Here is a 20,000-nt window from a genome sequence, read left to right as displayed (position 1 = left end):
GAAATAATGAATAATAATTGGCTTATAGAAAACAATAAGAAACAAAATAAATGAAAACAACTGATGTTTTACCTCAACTTCGACATGGAGAGAGAGAGAGAGAGAGAGAGAGAGAGAGAGAGAGAGAGAGAGAGAGAGAGAGAGAGAGAGACTGAGTTCTCTTAGCAATATATATATATTATATATATATAAATTGAGCTTTTATATAGCGCAATATCCACTAAACGTGCTCAAAGCGCTTAACATGGGGCCCCTGGCGAAAAGCAACATTAAACATGTAGGACGGGACATGACGCCTGTTAGGCTATATTACAGTTTTTCGCACAGAGACAGCGCTGTTAACGGCCAGATACTCGTTTTACACTTGAGTACGGTGAGAGAATGTGAGTAAAGAGCCATTTCCAAGGAATCGACTATGCGCCGAGCGAGGCTCGAACCCAGGACCTTCTGATCAGAAAGCGAGTGTCATACCACTAGACCACATAGCCGCACAATCTTACCTCAGACTTTGTCCCTCCTCTCCCACGATATAATCCAGACCGCCAGGCAAACTCTTGACAAAGTCTCCCAAATGAGCAGCCTTCAGTGTCGCCCAGAGCTGGTCGTCCAGGTACTCGTCCAGGGGATCAATGTTCATTCGAACACTTCCAAAAAATAGAACAGGATCCTGGGGAAATTATATATATATATAAAAAGATAAAGCTTGGACTGTGTTGTCTCTCTCGGGAAAAAAAAATGTAAAATCGCCTAACAGGCGTCGTGTCTCGTTCTACGTGTTAAGCCCCCCATAGACGCCGACATCCACTAATAGCGGTACGGATGACCTATCGCTGTGACCCGATCCCTGCGTTGATCGCAGATGATTTTTGCCCACATACGGGGAGATATTTTTTTTGAGGCGATCGACGATCGGGGGCGTGGCAGTATAAAAAAGTGGACAATTTTTTTCGGATTTTCGCTGTTTTCACGTCGGATTCGTGATCAGCGTCAAATTTACAATAGGTTTGATACTAAGAACTGTGTGTTTACTCCAAAAATTGGTGAAATTAGAAATATATTTTAATTAATAGTGAGGATACGATCCCAGTTACTGTCTGGTATTCTATCTTTCGTCTTGCGCACAATAGTGATTACTTCTCACTAAATTATATCAATTAGACTGTTGAAGGAACGAAATTGACATCATTCCACTCTTTGTTATTGTATTAAGGCAGTCATTTTGGTAATTAGTTCTCACTAAATTATATCAATCAGACTTTTAACGTTCAAGGTTACTCGTAGTTTTGTGTGACGGTACGTTATTTCCGACTGGTGGATGTTGTGAGAATTTTACCTAAACTCATAGCATCAATAACCGTCCAAGATATTCGCATCATATGTTGCAATAGCTATAATAATCTAACATGTCGAGAGAGAGAGAGAGAGAGAGAGAGAGAGAGAGAGAGAGAGAGGAGAGAGAGAGAGAGAAGAGAGAAGAGGAGAAGAAAAAATTTACTTGCGCTATATATACCGCTATATTCAATAAAGGTGCTCAAATCACTTTATAAGGGTCTTTGGCCAACATAAAAACATGTTAGATGAGACATGACTGTTAAGTGATATTGCAATTGTTTCCCGACAGAGACGACGCTGTAAACAGCGAGGTACTCATTTTAACAGTGAACAAGGTGAGAGAATGCGAGTAAAGAGCCTTTTCCAAGAACTCAATTATGCGCCACTCAGAGCGGGACTCGAATCCAGTACCGTCCGATCCAAAGGCGAGTGTCATTTCACAAGATCACATGCATAGCCCAACAAAAAAGTGATGAGAGAATAGATTCATAGGTATTGAAGGAGGAGAGAGCGGATGGAGTGAGTAAAGTTCTAGGATATTTATAGAAGGAACCAAATTGACGTCACTCATCTCATTGTTATTGTTTTTAGACACCCATTTTTATGATTAGTTCTCATTAAAATATATAAGACTATAACGTTCAAGATTCCATGTAGATCTTTGGGCTGGAGTGATATTTCCGGCTGGCGGACTTTGTGAGTATTTTAATTTAACACAGAGCATCAATAGAAGGAATGAATTGGACGTTAGTCAACCCGTTGTTATTGCTTTTAGACAGCATTTTATAATTAACTTATCACTAAGTTATATCAATCAGACAATGAACGTTCGCGTTTGCAGTTTTGTGTGTTAATATGTTATACCCCGATGGAGATGTCGTGAGTATTTTTCCAATACGCATAACATCCATACATTTGCAATCCGATTTAAGTTTAAAAGCAACGTAGACCACGGAATTTTTTCCATTTTGTGGACAATAAAGATTTGTTATTTATCGTCATTATTATTATTATTATTATTATTATTATTATTATTATTATTATTATTATTATTATTATTATTATTATTATTATTATTATTATTATTATTATTATTATTATTATTATTATTATTATTATTATTATTATTATTATTATTTATAAAACAAATCGACAGTGTTCCCGTGGCAGGTGAAACGGGTACTCCTCGGGACTACTCGCATTCGCACCCCCCCCCCCCAACCACCACCGCCACCACACACACGCACACAGCTCTTTTTTTTGGGGGGGGGGGGCGTTGTTTGTAGAGTATAATTCAGGGTTACAATGCCCACCCCTGTCATCACGTAGTCAAGGTTTTTTGGCATCTGCCAATCCCAAATGTCTGTGTCAAAGTCGACCGTCATGTCGCGTCAACGTGTGAGGAGGAAAAAAAAAAAAAAAAGAACTGGCATATTATTATATCATTACATTGAAAATTATGAAAACTATTTTTTATTTTGTATGAAATCCTTTATAAATTTTACGATGATCAAGAACGAAACTTTTGCCAACTACCTCTTCCTGGCGCAACATTTATAAAAATATTTAAAAAAATAATAACACAGCATTTATTTGGCGCAATATCCACGTGCTCAAAGCGCTTTACAAGGGGTCCCAAGGCAACAGCAATATTAAACTTGAAAGACGAGACATGACGCCTGTCAGGCGATGTGACATTTTTTCCTAACAAATTCAACGAACGGCCATGTACTCATTTTACACCTGAGTACGGTGAGAAAATGTGAGTAAAGAGCATTTTCCAAGGACTCAACTCTGCGCAACGCAGAACGGGTCTCGAAACCCGAACCTTCCGATCTGGAAGCGAGAGTCATACCACAAAACAGGGAGGAGCACTGTTCTGTCGGTCACATAACCTCAATATTAATTAAATTTTATTTCTAATTTCATCAATTTTTGGAGTAAAAACATAGTTCTTGGTATCAAACCTATTGTAAATTCGACGCTGATCACGAATCTGACGTCAAAACAACGAAAATCCGAAAAAAAATTGTCCAATTTTTTAGACTGCCACGCCCCCGATCGCCGATCGCCTCGAAAAATATTAAGCAAAGCGGGCTTTGCGGGCGATCGACCGTCCCTAGGTTTATCGGCCAGGTATTTGGCCACACACATTGCGTTGTCACCCCGGTTTGCCTGATCGTGGTTCGGACGCCTATCAAAACCGTGCGTGTATGGAGCCTTCAACATGTTGTTGTTGGTCAGGGACCCAAGATTTGGAATGAACTACCACGTGGTCTGGGGGAGTGAAATTCTTTACCTGCTGCCTTTAAAAAGAATCTCAAGACACAGCTTTACTAAATTTGCTTTTATTGACGCTATGAAGCCTTGATTTGGCTATAAATTCATTGTATTTTTAAAAAAATGTATTTATTTATTTATTTATCTATTTTTTAAATGTATTTATTTATTAATATTTTTTAAAAATTTAAATTGATAATTTACATTGTAAAGTGCCCAGAGCTTGTGCTTTACACTAGAATGAGCGCTGTATAAATGTGTATTATTATTATTATTATTATTATTATTATTATTATTATTATTATTATTATTATTATTATTATTATTATTATTATTATTATTATTATTATTTTATTATTATTATTATTATTATTATTATTATTATTATCATTATTATTATTATTATTATTATTATTATTATTATTATTATCATTATTATTATTATTATTATTATTATATTATTATTATTATTATTATATTATTATTATTATTATTATTATTATTATTATTATTATTATTATTATTATTATTATTATTATTATTATTATTATTATTATTATTATTATTATTATTATTGGACTGTAATTCGTAACTGAGCCCAATGATACGTCTGATTTAACATTGTTGTAATGGACAATATCGTGCATAGGCATGAGACTATTCCCGTTTCCACATTGAGCCCCTTAATATTTTGGGTTATCAGACCTGCTAATAAGTACATTTTGGTGTTTACAAACGTCCACATAACTTTTGCTGGTCTTATAACCTAATATCGTTGTTATGGACAAATATTTTGCGTTGGTCTAAGAGTCTTTAATGTTACAACAATGAGCCCGTAACGTTTGGGGTTATCAGACCTGCAGAGAAGTATACGTAAGTTGTAACTAAAATTTAAACCTTGGTTCAACAGTCGTGACGTCACTGCCCTCGTTATGACGCATAATAACTGGTTCAAAACTATTGGAACAATGGCGGACGCCATTATCTCCATCACCGCCCTTATGAAATACCTACTTCTCCGAGAGCATAAAGGTGTATCCAGAGGATAAAAACATTATAAATCTGATCATGTTTGACTTTTATACATTCTGATCACTAGACGTAAAAATGTTCTAGCCAGCATGAAGAATATAGCTTACCGGTTTTCTTTGTTTAGAACCAAGCTGGTGGTTGCTGGGCAGACGTGACATCAGACTATTGATTCCTATTGGAAAAAAAAATGTTAAATGAATCCATACCTGTGGGAGAATTGTGAGTTTATTCCTCACGTCGTGCAGTCCGATAGCGCCAATGTTTATTCCATCAACCAGTATCTCTCCTTCGTAGGCCTCTATCAACCGGAAGAGGGCAAGGGCCAAGGACGATTTACCTGCCCCTGTTCGTCCCACAATCCCTATCTGAAATAAGATTAGAAATTAAAGATCAATTCAATTTCATTTCAAAAGTTTATTTTTATTGCAATTGCCATTGCCAATAAAACTCATACAAGAATATAATATTTCCAATCAACAAATCAGGTAAAATCAATAATGAAGCAAAACAAACAATAATTAATAATTATATAATAATAATAATAATAATAATAATAATAATAATAATGATTAATGATAATAAATAATGATAATAATAATAATAATAATAATAATAATAATAATAATAATAATAATAAATAATAATAATAATAATAATAATAATAATAATAATAATAATAATAATAATAATAATAATATATAATAATAATTATGGACTTATACATAGAGTTACTCTAGGAAAGAGTTGCTCCCCTTAGTTATTAGCTAATTGATTTTAGAAAATGTATGCGTGTGTGTGTGTCTGTTTTACGTATCCTATAAGGTCTCTGATGAAGTTTGTGTGTTGTTCTATTGTTCTGTTTTTTATGCTACATGTTTGTTCTTTGTCTATCAGTTGGGGTAGGTGAATTTTGATTTTGTTGCTTAAAGTTTTCGCTATAATTTTGTAGTCGGTATTTAGGAGGGATATGGGTCTGTATTGTTTGACGTCTGTTGTGTTGCTTTCTTTGGGTATGAGGGTTATGTATGATATCTTTTGGCTGTTCGTTAATTGTCCTTCTTTGTGTATTTCTTTAGTTAGTTCTAGGAGGGGTTTTTTAAGGAGAGGGAAGAAACTTTTGTAGAATTCTACTGTTAGTCCATCGGGGCCTGGGGATTTGTTTGTGTTCATGTTCTCTAGGCTGTGTTGTAGGTCTTCTATTGTGATCTCTGTATCTAATTGTTCTTTCTGTTCGTCTGTCAACTTCTTTGTATAATCGGTGTAGTGGTCTTGTATATCTGTTGATATTTCCCCACTTGTGTATAGTTGTTTGTAAAAATTGTAGAAGGTCTCAAGGATTTCTGTCTCGTTTTTTGTTATTTGCCCATCTGTTGTTCTGATTTTGTCTATATGTCGTCTATTGTGTAGTTCGTTTTCTATTCGTGCTATTGTGTCGTTTAAATCAGTGTAGTCGTTGCGTGTTTTGTATGTGCTTCTTACTTTGTGGCCTCTGAATTTTCTTTGTTCAATTTCTTTCAGTTTTTCTATTGCTTTAGTAACATGTGGTTGTGTTTGTATTTCTGTTTTGTTGTCACGCGCCATGTCTATGTTGATGATTGTTTTGTACTTTGTTTCCTTTCTGTTGGTTTTGTCTTGTACTTTTCTCCCTATCATTTGTGTTAGCGTTTGTATGGTCTGTTTGAGGGTGTCCCACCATTCTCGGATGTTGTCATTTGGTATGTTGTCCGTATAGTCTAATATGATGTCGGTCATGTATTGTATGTAATAATGGTCCTGCAGGAGACTGTTGTTGAATTTCGAGTAGGCACTTTTTTGTTTGGGTCTTGTAATTTGGGTGCCGTACTGGGCGTAGACAGCTTTGTGGTCTGTGTAGTCTAGTGTGTTCTGTAGGTGTTTAATTTCTGTTATTGGGGTTGTTTTGGATATGTATATTTTGTCGAGTCTGGATCCTGTGTTTGCGAATGATTTAAAGGTGGTTTCTTTCCCGAGTTGGAATGTTTCTCTGTATGTATCTGTTAGATTGTGTTTTTCTAAAATTCGTTGTAGTATTTGTTTGTCTATGACTGTTTGTTGTGTTCTATGGCGAGTTGTGTCGCGGGGTGTAGTGTGTTATTGAAATCCCCTGCTAGGATGATGGGTGTTGATGGGTTTATTTCCATTCTTTTCTCTAAGTCTAAAAACGTTGTCTTTTTTTCGTCTGTTCTTGAGGCAGGTCCGTAGATGTTGTAAATTTGGAATTTATAGCCGTCTTGAGTCACGTCTATTTTCCCTATTCGTCCTGTGTTGTCATGGTCGTGTTGGGTAACAGTCCAATTGAATGATTCCACAATATTAATCTGGAGGCCCGTCTAAAACACAACATTGGCGACGAGGATTTTTCACCTTTATCCTGCGCATCAGCCTATTGGAGCGTTTTGTGACGTCAGTCGAAAAGCCAACACACCACGGACGGAAACCTGCCAGCCGAGAAAACAGGAGCAAGTGCCTTTTCTGCCTGCAGTGTCGTCAGCACGTGGTAAGACGCCTTCTTCGTGGACAGCCGCCCATCACGTGGTAAGAAGCCTTCCCGCTTTTTTTTTTTCCCGCCACAGCTCGTGGGCGCTGAGGTCAACTGCCTACGTCACGAAAGAAAACAAAACGGTACGTCGTCTTCATACAACCAAGCAGTCGGACGCTTGGGTGAGTAATTATAGTTATATTTCGTCAATAATTTACTACCCTTCGCTCGCGTCCTATCTTCGTACCTTTAATGTACATAATATAGTCGTGTCAGCAGTACTGTCATCATGTCAAATAAAGAGCTCATAACCATATTACAACAACAGATTGAACAGCAAAATGAGCAAATGAAGCAAGTCGTTGAACGACAAGAAAAGCAGATGGAAATGTTCATGAAACTAATGACCGGTAGCAATACATGTTTACCAAAACCTCCAGCTATTCCGAACTTTGTCGCATTCGACCCTGCCTTAGAGATATGGAGCGACTACTGGCATCGTTTCAATACGTTTTTAACTGCTCACTCCGTACCTGATGAGAAGAAAGCAGACGTTTTCCTTGTCAACCAATCGCCGGTTGTTTACAAAATACTGACTAACATGGCGAGTCAAGAAACACCAGCTAAGGCGATAACTGCCCTCAGTCTTCCAGATATCGAAAAATATATGATGGAGCAGTACCACCCTCGACTATTTGTTGTCAGAGAACGTTATAAATTTTGGACGAGCCTCCAGAGGAAACCAGGCGAAACTATTCAGGAATTGGCAGCTAGAATTCGCCAGAGCGCTGTCACATGCGATTTCCCATCCATTGAAAACCCCTTGGATGAAGCTATGCGTACCTGTTTCATGTGTGCAGTTAACAACACAGCTGTTCTTGAAGTGCTATTCAAGCACAAGGAGGACGAGCTTTCGTTTAACAAAGCCATCGAGGTCGCCACGGAGATAGAAGATGCCTCAAAAGTGGCTAACGAGACTGCATTATCTGTTCAACCCGAGGTCCATAAAATTAAGCCTCAAAGAAAACAGATTCCGATAATTCAGCAAGGCAGGCAAAACAAACAGCATATTAAACGTTCGAATGAAAGACAGACAGAGCCGACAACGGATTTTGATAATAAAAATCAAACCTGCTCGAGATGCGATGGGCGCCACAACAGACAAAACTGCAAATTCAAAACAGCCGTTTGTCGCTTCTGCCAGAAAACTGGACACATCGAAAGAGCCTGTAGACGTAAAAAGAGAATGTCGAGTTCGCCTAACGTCAACACGATTCGTCGCATGTCACGGGTCAATTTCGTTTCAGTGACACCGCTTAAGTTAGCTACGACTGTATCCAACCATGAAATTGTTTTTGAAATAGATACAGGGACTGGTGACAATTTCATTTCAACTAGAACATGGGAGAGGATTGGCAAACCACAACTCTGTAATGCCAACATTAAGTATCAATGTGCATCCAACCAGGAACTCCCCGTCATTGGAACTGTTTTCTTGCCGGTGTCTGTGAACGATACGTGCCGCGAGATAAACTTTGTTGTCACCACTATGCCGTTACACTTATTAGGACGTTCTGCCATACAAATGCTCAATGTTTCAGTAGATGAACTGTTTCAAACGAAAAAAGAAAAAATCTGTTCGTAGTAAGCCCGCAACAAACATGTCACATCTTCAAAAGGCATGTAAACAAGTGTGTGCAGAATTTCCTGATGTCTTCAAACCAGAACTCGGTAAATTGAAAGATTTTGAACTTGACATTAAATTTAAAGCCGATGTGACGCCTGTGTTTCACAAGCCTCGTTCCGTCCCCTATGCGATCCAAGACGACCTCAACAAGAGCTTGGATGCCGGTATTGCAAAGGGTATTTGGAAACCTACATCCTTCAACGAATTTGGAACACCGATTGTGCCAATAAAAAAGAAGACAATCAGTGGTGAGGGACCGAAAATTCGAGTATGCGGAGACTACTCTGTTACAGTTAATCCGCAATTGGAAACTCACAGATATCCGATACCGTTACCTGAGGACCTCATGCGCAAATTAGGAGGAGGCTACGGATTTTCCAAAATCGACCTAGCCGAGGCTTACACACAAATCCCGTTGTCACCAAAATCGCAAGAACGCCTCGCACTCAGCACGCATAAAGGTGTTCTCCTTCAAACGAGACTACCTTTTGGCATCAGTTCAGCTCCCGGATATTTTCAACAAATAATGGATCAACTGACTCAGGATCTTCCAGGTGTCGCAGTCTATATCGACGATATCCTTGTGAGTGGCAAGGATTCCACCGATCATTGACACAATCTGCGAAGATTATTACAGCGACTTCATGATAAGGGACTTCGCTGTAATCTCCAAAAATGTTCTTTCGCAGAATCACAATGTGAGTACTTGGGTCATCTACTATCAAAAGACGGCATTGCAAAAGGCACAAAGGTTATGCAATCACTAAAATGCCACCACCCACTAATGTATCGAGCTTAAAATCGTTCTTAGGAAAAGTACAATTTTATTCAAAATGTTTACCAAATCTTGCAACTGTCTTAGAGCCCCTCTATCAGTTAACCAAGAAAGAAGTTAAATGGAAATGGACAGCTAAAGAACAAACAGCTTTTCAACATGCAAAGAGACTTCTTTGTGACGAGACAATTCTTGTGCATTTTGATCCATCTCTCGACGTGGGTATATCTTGTGACGCATCAAATGTTGGAATGGGAGTCGTGTATTCCATCGTTTCCCAGACGGTAGTGAAAGACCGATTGCCAATGCTTCTTAAATTTTGAACAATTCTCACGAAGATACAGTCAGATTCAGAAGGAAGCGTTATCAATCATTTTTGCGCTGAGTAAATTTCATCAATTTCTTTACGGTCGCAATTTCATACTCGTCACCGATCACAAGCCTTTATTGTCGCTCTTTGGTCCAAGAAAACCAGTACCTGCTTTAGCTGCCAACCGCCTGGCCAGATGGGCTTTGACACTAAGTCAGTACGACTATAGAATTGAATATCGTAAGACAGCTCACCATGGCAACGCTGATGCACTGAGCAGACTTCCTGCAAGTGCCGACCTAGTCTTCGACAGAGAGGAAGATGGAGAAGATGTCAACACTGTGTTTACAATCTCTACAGTTGGAAAACAGCTAAGAGCTACTGACCCCGGAGTCATCGCTAGAGAATCCGCTAAAGATGACACCATATCCGTTGTCATGAGAAATACGACTCGTAAATGGTCTAAATCAGATTCCAAAACGGACAATCTTAAACCATTCTTCAAGACGAAGGACACGCTGTCAACGTCTCATGGATGTTTATTCTACGGATCAAGAATCGTTATTCCTAAGAGTTTGCAACGAGACGTCCTCAATATCCTTCACAACGGTCATTTCGGCATGCAACGCATGAAACAATTAGCGCGAACGATCGTATATTGGCCCGGTATTGATTCTGACATCGTCAATACGTGTCGTGGATGTGTTACGTGTGCAGAACATCAAAACAACCCACCAAAGGAGCCAAACTATCCATGGATAACGCCAGACTCACCTGGAGTCGAATGCACATCGATCACGCAGTGAATTTTATGGGTAATAACTGGTTAGTAATGGTCGACGCCTACTCAAATTACCCATGCATTCACGCAACCAGTTCGACGTCAACGAAAGCAACAACTAGCCTTCTGGAAGAGGACTTCGCTCACTTCGGCTATCCTCACGCTATCGTGTCGGACAACGCAGCATGCTTCACTTCTGACGAATTTCAGACAGGTGTAGGGAGAGGGGAATCAAACATCTCACTGGAGCTCCCTATCATCCCGCTACAAACGGTGCCGCAGAACGACTTGTAGGAAGTTTTAAAAAGGCTTTGAGAAAATCGTCTTTTCCTCCAAGACAAGCCTTGCAACAATTTCTTATGCAATATCGTCGCACACCTTTAGCTTCTGGCTCGTCACCTAGTGAATTGCTTCATGGACGTCAAATTCGCACATTGATCGACACACTCCGCCCAATGTCCACCTCAAATTCCAAACCACGTGTAACAAAAACGCGTTATAAAGTTGGGACACACCTTTATTCCTTACGTTTTGGTAATCAAAATGACGGAGAGGCGAAATGGATTCCCGCAACTGTCACCAAAGTGTTGGGACCACGTCATGTCATGGTAACTCTCCAGAGAGACGGAACAACGTGGAAGCGTCATATTGAACAAATAAGACCACGTTACAACCTTCCTCGCCAAAACGTATCTGCTTCAGCAAATGATACCATAGAGGACGATTTCATTACTAATCCTATCGGTGATTATTGTGAGCGTTCATCATCGAATGCAGCTACCCCGGAGCAGAATCGAATCGTGAATCGGATCGTGTCCAACTGAGAAGATCGTGTCGTACCAGAAAATTCCCCAATCGATTTTAGCCTTCGAACCTTCGAAACCCTTCTCAGGCAAAACAGGGAGGTGTTATGGACTTATACATAGAGTTACTCTAGGAAAGAGTTGCTCCCCTTAGTTATTAGCTAATTGATTTTAGTTACAGCTTACTTAGTTATTATTCATTAAGTCCATTGTTAAAATATTATTTGTGCTTAACAAATATCAGAGTGGCATGCCCTAGAGAAGGATGCACTCTTTGTTCCTTACTTTTCATAGTTGAATTACTTATACTATTTTTCCTTCTTAAAATGTTGTTGCGATATATTTGTATATACTCTAACTTATACACAGTAATAAACTGTTCTCTCACATATCACTTAACGCTTCTGAGTTGAGTGATTCCACAATATTAATCTGGAGGCCCGTCAAAAACACAATTAATAATAATAATAATAATAATAATAATAATAATAATAATAATAATTAATAATAATAATAATCCTTTCTTAAAATAATATAATGCATTGTGGAGAACATTGTGCTTATTTGAGTCAATAAAAAAATTGACACGGCGCACAACTCTACTGAAAGATTTGAAAATTAGAAATGTATGTTTTACAGATAGATAAACAGATAACTTGATTTCCTTTTATAATTTAAAGTCAGTTTGAAAGTTCGTTGAGTCAAACAGATATCATAAAATATGTACCAACGACGACACTTGACTCCCAAAATCAACTAATTTTGACACTGTAAAAAGTTGTCAATTTGCGTCATCTATTTATGACATCAAGTATTATTATTACTTCCGTTGTGTTGTTGATTTAGCGGTGTTGTTATGTACAATTGCGGGTATGTTTGTGTGTGTGTGTGTGTGTGTGCGTGTGTGTGTTTGTGTGTGTGTGTGTGTGTGTCGTGTGTGGCTTATACATCTGTGTGTGGGTGTTGGCATTTTTCAGCAAATCGTGGCATTCATAGTGATATTATTCACTTGATCACATGAAAGTATTTCAGTCGCCATTTTGATTCTTTTTTTTTTGCTTTTTGGGTTAGCTCGAGATCGGAGGATATTTCTTTTTCTATTAAGGTTTGTCATAAGTCTCAGTAAAGGTTCTAGGATCTTGTTTTTCCATAAGTTAAATAAAGGAGAGACATTCCGAAAGCTCCTACATCTCCAGTATTCTTTAAATTTGTATTTTCACCGTTGATATTTTGTCAGGCATTTATTTATTCAATTTGTCATTATATAGAAGTATTTTAAAAACTCTAGAACAAACCTTGATAGATGTGTGAAAGTTTAAAATTTCCTAATTTGACCATTGTTTTGATTTTCGGCCGCCATTTTGATTTGTTAAATATTGAAAGGTAGGGCAAAGCAGTCCGAGAGTTTTTTTTTCTTCTAATAGGGTTAGCTCGAGAGGTTAGTAATAAGTCTTATTAAAGGTGCTAGGGTGTTTGTTTTTACATAAGTTAAGTAAAGGGGAGACATTCCGAAAGCTCCTACATCCCCGGTATTCTTTAAATTTGTATTTTCACCTTTGAACTTTTGTCAGGCGTTTATTTATTCAATTTGTCATGATTTTTTCTATTAGGATTAGCTCGAGATCAGATGATTTTTTTTCCTATTAGGGTTAGTCATAAGTCTTATTAAAGTGCTAGGGTGTTTGTTTTTCCTATTAGGGTTAATTAAAGGTACTAGGTTAAATTTTTTCTTGGGGTCGTTGAGGAAATATATTATTTAATATATTATTGGGCCACACAGAAAAATCAACCGAAGATATACCAAATTACACAGACAACGTCGTTTACCAATCATTAAATGATGGTGAGTACAGTATCGAATGAAAATAGTTCTTTCCCCGCGAAATTGCGGGCTTTTTACTAGTAATAATAATAATCATAATAATAATCATAATCATAATAATCATAATAATAACAATAGTAATAATAATAATAATAATAATAATAATAATAATAATAATAATAATAATAATAATAATAATAATAATAATAATAATAATAATAATAATATCAACAATATCAATATTTGTTAGGCGTTTTTCCGTTGATTTGCGAGATCCATCGATTATGCAGTACTTTTCGTGGATCCGCGGAATGCGCGACAATCCAGCAGTAATGTAGACGTAGTAAAAAAACTTGAGCTTTTTATATAGCGCAATATCCACTAAACGTGCTCAAACGCTTTGCAAGGGGTCCCCTGGCCAACAGCTACATTTAACATGTATGGACGTGACATGACGCCTGTTAGGTAATAAAAAAAATTTCGGATAAAGACAACGCTGCTAACGGCCAGGTACTCATTTTACACCTGAGTACGGTGAGAGAATGTGAGTAAAGAGCCTTTTCCAAGGACTCAACTATGCTCCGAGCGAGGCTCGAACCCAGGACTTTCCGATCCGAGTGGTAGTAGCGGTAGTGATGTTGGTAGTTGTTGGGCATTCAGTGGATTCATTGTGCGGCTATGTGGTCTAGTGGTATGACACTCGCCTTTCGATCGGAAGGGCTTGGGTTCGAGTCCCCGAGAGGCGCATAGTTGAGTCCTTGGAAAAAAGCTCTTTTTTATCACATTCTCTCACAGCTCTCATGTGTAAAGTGAGTACCTGTCCATTAACAGCGTTGTGTCTCTCCGACAAAAATAAAAAAGAATGTAATATCGCCTGAATGGCGCCATGTGTATAAAGTGCCTTACCAAAGGTCACAACGTCGGGACCAGAGTTTTCCACGAGTTCTGTCACCCATCCGGTTACTGACCACACTTAACATTGCTTGATTTATTTTTGTAAAAAGATGAGACACCATACCGCATAGCCACCGAGCAACACAATCAGTCTGGGTTTTATTTTATTTTTTTTTTTTTTGGTTTTTTTTTAGTAACACTTGTCATATATTTTTAAAAAAATAAAATGAATAGGATTCAATAGTCGTAACGTCACTTCCTTCCTAATGACGCGTGGTAACTTAGTAACACTGGCTCTAAACTATCGGAACAATGGCGGACGACGTATGAAATATTTCTCCGGAGAGCATAAAAGCGTATCCAGAGGGGGAAAAAACATAAATTTGATCATGTTTTGACTTTTACACATTCTGATCACAAGACATATGAAATGTTCTAGCCAGCATGAAGAATAAAAAGTAATAATTTTCTTTGTTTATAACCAAGATGGCCGCCGTTGCCGGGAGGCGTGACATCAGACTATTGAATCGTATTACCTTCTCTCCTGGCTTGAAGGTGCAGGAAATACCCTTCAGCACAAGGTCAAGGCCAGGCCTATACATTGTTTTGTATTCGTTCATCTCAACCTCTCCCTTCTCTGGCCAGGTTGATTTGGGACGCCTGTGTGGAAGAATCCAATCTGCCTGAATAGAAAATGATAATGGTGCTGTGCACTAAGCCAAAAACTCGCAGTTTGTTTTTCAAAGTTTTACGGCGCTTGCAACACATTTAGGTCATATCAGCGCCAGTAAAAAGGAAGAAAATGGGATAGTATTCGAGAATTACAATTAAAAGGACTCAAGGAAAAAGTAAGACACCAGCCCAGGTCCGCACTAAGAAAAATACACTCAAATGTTTACAAATCATATGTTAAGAAAAAAAAATAACAGTACATAACAGAGAGATGATTTACATGGAAAAAAAATACCATCTCCGAAAAAAATAACCATGCATTTGGCTGTTTCCCTCCCAGCAAAGGACTCCGACCAGGGCTAGGACAAAACCAAGTAATCTCATTCCAAGACAAAGATAGAAAGCAAATTGGAAAAGAGCTATAAGGGGATAGAAGACACAGCAGGTGCCACCCTGCCCACTATGGGAAAAACTCGCAGCATCTGCAAGCCGAATATAATATTAATATACCAATCCAACACGCAAAACTATGTGTAACCTTGAACATTTATAGTCTAATGCAATTTAGTGAGAACTACTCACAATAAATATCAATGTGAAATTGAATGTAAGCTTCAATGTAATTACAAAAACAGATTAAATGCACGTTTCGGGTTTCCCCTTTATCAACAAAACAGGATTAATGAAACCAGAGATGAATGAGATAATGTGGTAATGGCGTAGTTAAGATGAATAAACAAAACATTGGTTGGCAGGAAATTAGTATGCTCCTTTGTAAGGAAGCACGAATTAAAATAGAAGGCTAGATATTTCTAAAAGGTGCGCAATTAGTTAAGTGAAAAGAGGGGAGGCGGGGAGGAACTGTGTAAATACACATGAAATTGGCTGGCTAAATACGATAACTATACACTTAATATGGAGCAGCGTGACTCAGCGGTACAGTCTTTGCTTCGTACCCGAAAGGTACCGAGTTCGATCACCCGCCGCTACACTGCGTGGCCTTGAGGAAGTCATCTCGCCCTTGCTCGATATGCGGCGCTGCACTGCGACTAGGTTATTCCAGTCTTCCCTTGGGATAGACCCTAGAGACAAATTCCCCCCTTGAATGAATAAAGGGAATTTTATTTTATTTATTTTATTTTATTTTATAACAAAGAGCTGAGTGAAGTTAGTTTCGTACTATCAATACAATAATGGATCTGCCATATAATGATAGATTGGAGGTCCCGATAGCTCAGTTGGTAGAGCACTCGCTTTACACGCAAATGGACCTAGATCAATCCCCGGTGAAGTCGAGCTTTTTCTTCGACCGCCCGCCATGTCCACCCAACAGTAATTGGGTAACTGTTTATATTAGATCTGGCGGAAAGTAATTTGCTATTGACCATTTATGCTGTATACATCGGGATTATATATATATATATATATATATATATATATATATATATATATATATATATATATATATATATATATATATATATACACACGTATAAACAACGATAACACACACTACCTGTAGATTGCCCTAGAGTGGCATGGTACAGGAACAGTACTGTGAAAGTTAACTTTTATTCTATATTTACTTTATATATATATATATATATATATATATAATATATATATATATATATATATATATATATAATATAACATAAACGTTTAACCCGGATACCTCTGGAACCAGCTCTGAATATTCCTTGAGTCTTTCCACAGACACGATGTTGGTCTCCAGGTCACTCATCTGCCTCACCATCCACACCAAACTGCCAGACGCCTGAGGTCAGAGGGAAACAGAAAGTCACAGAGAACGTGTACGCTTGGCTAAGAGACTCACATTACCGTTAGGAAGTATAACATTCCAACACACAAAACTATGTATAGATAGTATGAAGTCGACGTCACGCAGGTCTTTGTTATTGTTTGTTTTTTTTAGCCATCCACTTTTATGAGTAGTTTTCACTAAACTGTATTAACCAGACTATGAACGTTTAATGTTACACCTAGTTTTGTGTATTGAGTCGTTGTTTTTATTTTGGTAATAAAAACTCTTTATTGTTGATGTTACGAAAGGTAAACTGGAAGAATTATGAGGATGGCAATGTTGTGAGCTTATTAGCCAAGCGCATACTAGCTATAGCTAGTATGCGCTTGGCTAAGAAGTTCAAAACATTGCCATCCGGAAGTATAACATAACACAAAACTGTGTGTATCCATGAACGTTTATAGTCGGGTTAATACAGTTCAGTGAGCATTACACATAAACGCGAATGGCAAAAAACAATAACCACCTGAGTGACATCATCTTCGAACTATCTATATTTAATTTTTTTGAAAATATCAATTTAAACAACAAGGGAGCAGGCACCGAGTATAAGATAAAGATCTGAACAATTGTGTGTGTATGAAAGGTGCCAGACAAATCAAGAAAGAGGTAGACTGATTTTTTGGGATGGTTTCTTTCCTGTATTTTTCTTTCTTGCTTTCTATGGCACCTTTCATACAAACTTGTTCATATCTTTATGTTACTTACAATCTCTCTCTCTCTCTCTCTCTCTCTCTCTCTCTCTCCAGCTATCCGTCTATCTATCTATCAATTTATCTACCAATCTCTCTTCCGCTCTCTCCTTCTCTCTCTCTCTCTCTCTCTCTCTCTCTCTCTCTCTCTCTCTCTCTCTCTCCCTCTCCCTTTCTCCGCCCACGACCCCCCCCCCTTCTTTTAAAAAAAAAATTCTCTCTCTGAATCATTTTTTTGACTTAATAGGACCTAAATCTGATAAGACGTTGCAATGCACCTGTATGGCGTATGTCACAGAGAGTCCGATACTTGCACCATCCGTTCCTGGGGTCAGCACAGCGAAGACTGCAGAACTAAACACTACCACGTTGGACAACAAATCTAGGTTAGCACCCAACCACCTGGAGGTACAAACACCAGAGTAATAAATAAATAATAAAATTAAACTAAAATTCCTTTTACTCATCCCATAGGGGAAATTTGTCTCTAGGGTCTATTCCAAGGGAAGACTGGAATAACCCAGGCGTCAGCCGCAGTGCAGCGCCGCAAATTGAGATAAGGCGAGGTGACTTGCTCCAGGCCACACAGCGCAGCGTTGGGTGATTGATCTCGATACCTTTCGGGTAGGAAGCAAAGACCGTACCGCTAAGCCACGCTTCCCCCTGAGTGTGTTTGATTGTAAGATTGAAACTATTTAATGTTGAATATTAATATACGATTCGTTCAACAGTTTGGATTTATTAAATGAGTTATTTTTATCGCGGCAAATAACTCACGAGCTTGCGAGTGAGTTATTCCGCAATCAAGATTTTTTTTATTCAACGCATTCAAACCATAATTCAACGGTTCCGTATTTATTAAGAAAAGATAGGGTTTCCATTAGATGGGGTGGAATAATATACCACGAGGACGAGAGACGCATGCGCACAACCAACATGACGTTCTCTCTCTAATAACGTTTCCGCCGGTGACGTCACAGACTATGGGTGACGTCCAATCAAGGGACGCTACTCTTCCGCTATTCTCATTCCCTACTACGAGCTTGCGAACACTTGTTATTGCACGATAAAAAATAACGAGTTTAATAAATAAAAGAAATGAAAGAATACGTTTATTCCACTCCTCCAAGTAACATTCTTAGATATTTCGTGACCAATTGTCTGCTCGTACTTTGATTCGCCATAATTTATGTTTTTCTCCATCTGCTTGAATGACAATTTGAGTCCAAAAAAAAAAAGAAAAAAAGAAAAGAAAAAAATAAATAAGAAAAAAAATGTTGGATGTGTATTCATGCGCACCAAAAGATTTTACTTATTTAATTGTCAGTTTCGACCAATTGAAGTGTAGAATAAGGGGAATGCGTCTGATAGCGATTATGTCCCTTGATTTTGTCCAACAGAGTGAATAATGTTATACATAATAATTGTCCTTAAATCTAAGACACAAATCACAAGAAACTGCACAGAACAAGACATAGATAGCTGTCTTTCGTTTCCGTGATTGCAATCTTCATTTTGTCACCAATCAAGAAATTGAATGCATTCACTCAATATTTCGACTACCATAACAACCCGTTAATTTATTGCCGATACAAAAATATCAAAGTGACCCATCATCAGGAGGTCTGTGGTTCGAGTCTGACACTGCTTAACACATTTTTTTTCTGATTTTTTATTTAATGCAGAAAAGACGCTCAACAGAAGAATTGGTCTGTATAAAGTGGGTATTGGATCCTACGTTGCTTTCTTTTAGAATAAAGAAAGTTTTCAGAAGTACGTTTGAGTTCGTTAAATCGTTTCAAATCTGTGAAAGATCTTTGAAGTTCTGAGTTTCAGAACTTCCCAAGGCTCAGCAGAGTCACTAACCTTGTTTGTCTGTTTTTCGGGTGTTTAGGGCACTTGCAACACGTTAAGGTCATATCAACACCAAAAAAAAAGGAAGAAAATGGGATAGTAAAAAGTTCTAGAATAACAATTAAAGCACCCAAGAAAAGGTAAGACAAGGGGGAATTAGTTCTAATAAGAAACATGTGTAGATTCCACGAGCACACTATCAAAGTATTTAGTTTGAATCACAAAAAAGTCTCATCCAGACACACGCACAGGTCCCCAATAAGAGGAACACACTCAAATGTTTTACAAATCATATAATATAATATGTAAACTAAACATAATACAATGCATAACAGAGAGATGATTTACAAGGAAAGAAATATCATCTCCCAAAACTAACTATACTTTTGACCGGTTCCCTCTCAGCCAGGGTATCCGGCCAGGAACAGGACAAAACCAAGTAATCTTATTCCAAGACAAAGACAGAAAGCATGTTGGAAAACAGATACAAGGGGATAGAAGACACAGTATGTACCTCCCTGCCCACTATGGGAGGTCAGGAAACCCACCCACACTTACTAACCTGTTTGAGGTCAAGGCCGCATAGTAGAGAGACTGATTCCTGTCCACTCTTTCGTCAGAAATGTCCTCAAACCTTCCCGTGAGGCCGTATGCTCTGATGACAGGACCCCCCGTGATGGACTCACTGAAATGGGAGTAGATTGGGGACCGAGTCACCGATTCTACTCGCTTCAGCTGGCGAGA

General features: G+C 38.1%; 1 protein-coding gene across 2 annotated transcripts in view; it reads right to left on the bottom strand.

The window, feature by feature from the left end:
- The window catches only part of LOC144959972 (multidrug resistance-associated protein 1-like), a 66,516-nt gene that overhangs the window by 5,721 nt on the left and 40,795 nt on the right, over positions 1-20,000 (bottom strand). For both annotated transcript variants that reach the window (XR_013642728.1, XM_078892853.1), the window contains 6 exons: positions 19,819-20,000; positions 17,681-17,804; positions 16,561-16,662; positions 14,750-14,896; positions 4,851-5,009; positions 501-667 (listed from right to left, as the gene is read on the bottom strand). The exon at positions 19,819-20,000 is cut by the window's right edge and continues 18 nt beyond it. Coding sequence is in view for 1 of the 2 variants with exons in the window: in XM_078892853.1 (XP_078748979.1) it covers positions 501-667; positions 4,851-5,009; positions 14,750-14,896; positions 16,561-16,662; positions 17,681-17,804; positions 19,819-20,000 (881 nt within the window). In the remaining variant the exon portion in view is untranslated. The remainder of the gene's footprint in view (positions 1-500; positions 668-4,850; positions 5,010-14,749; positions 14,897-16,560; positions 16,663-17,680; positions 17,805-19,818) is intronic.

This window comes from Berghia stephanieae, chromosome 14 (genome assembly GCF_034508935.2).
Source record: "Berghia stephanieae isolate SIO BIC M18660-M18661 chromosome 14, UCSD_Bste_1.3, whole genome shotgun sequence".
NCBI lineage: Eukaryota > Metazoa > Mollusca > Gastropoda > Nudibranchia > Aeolidiidae > Berghia > Berghia stephanieae.
The sequence above is the reverse complement of the archived record's forward strand: the minus strand, read 5'-3'. Positions and strand labels throughout refer to the sequence as shown.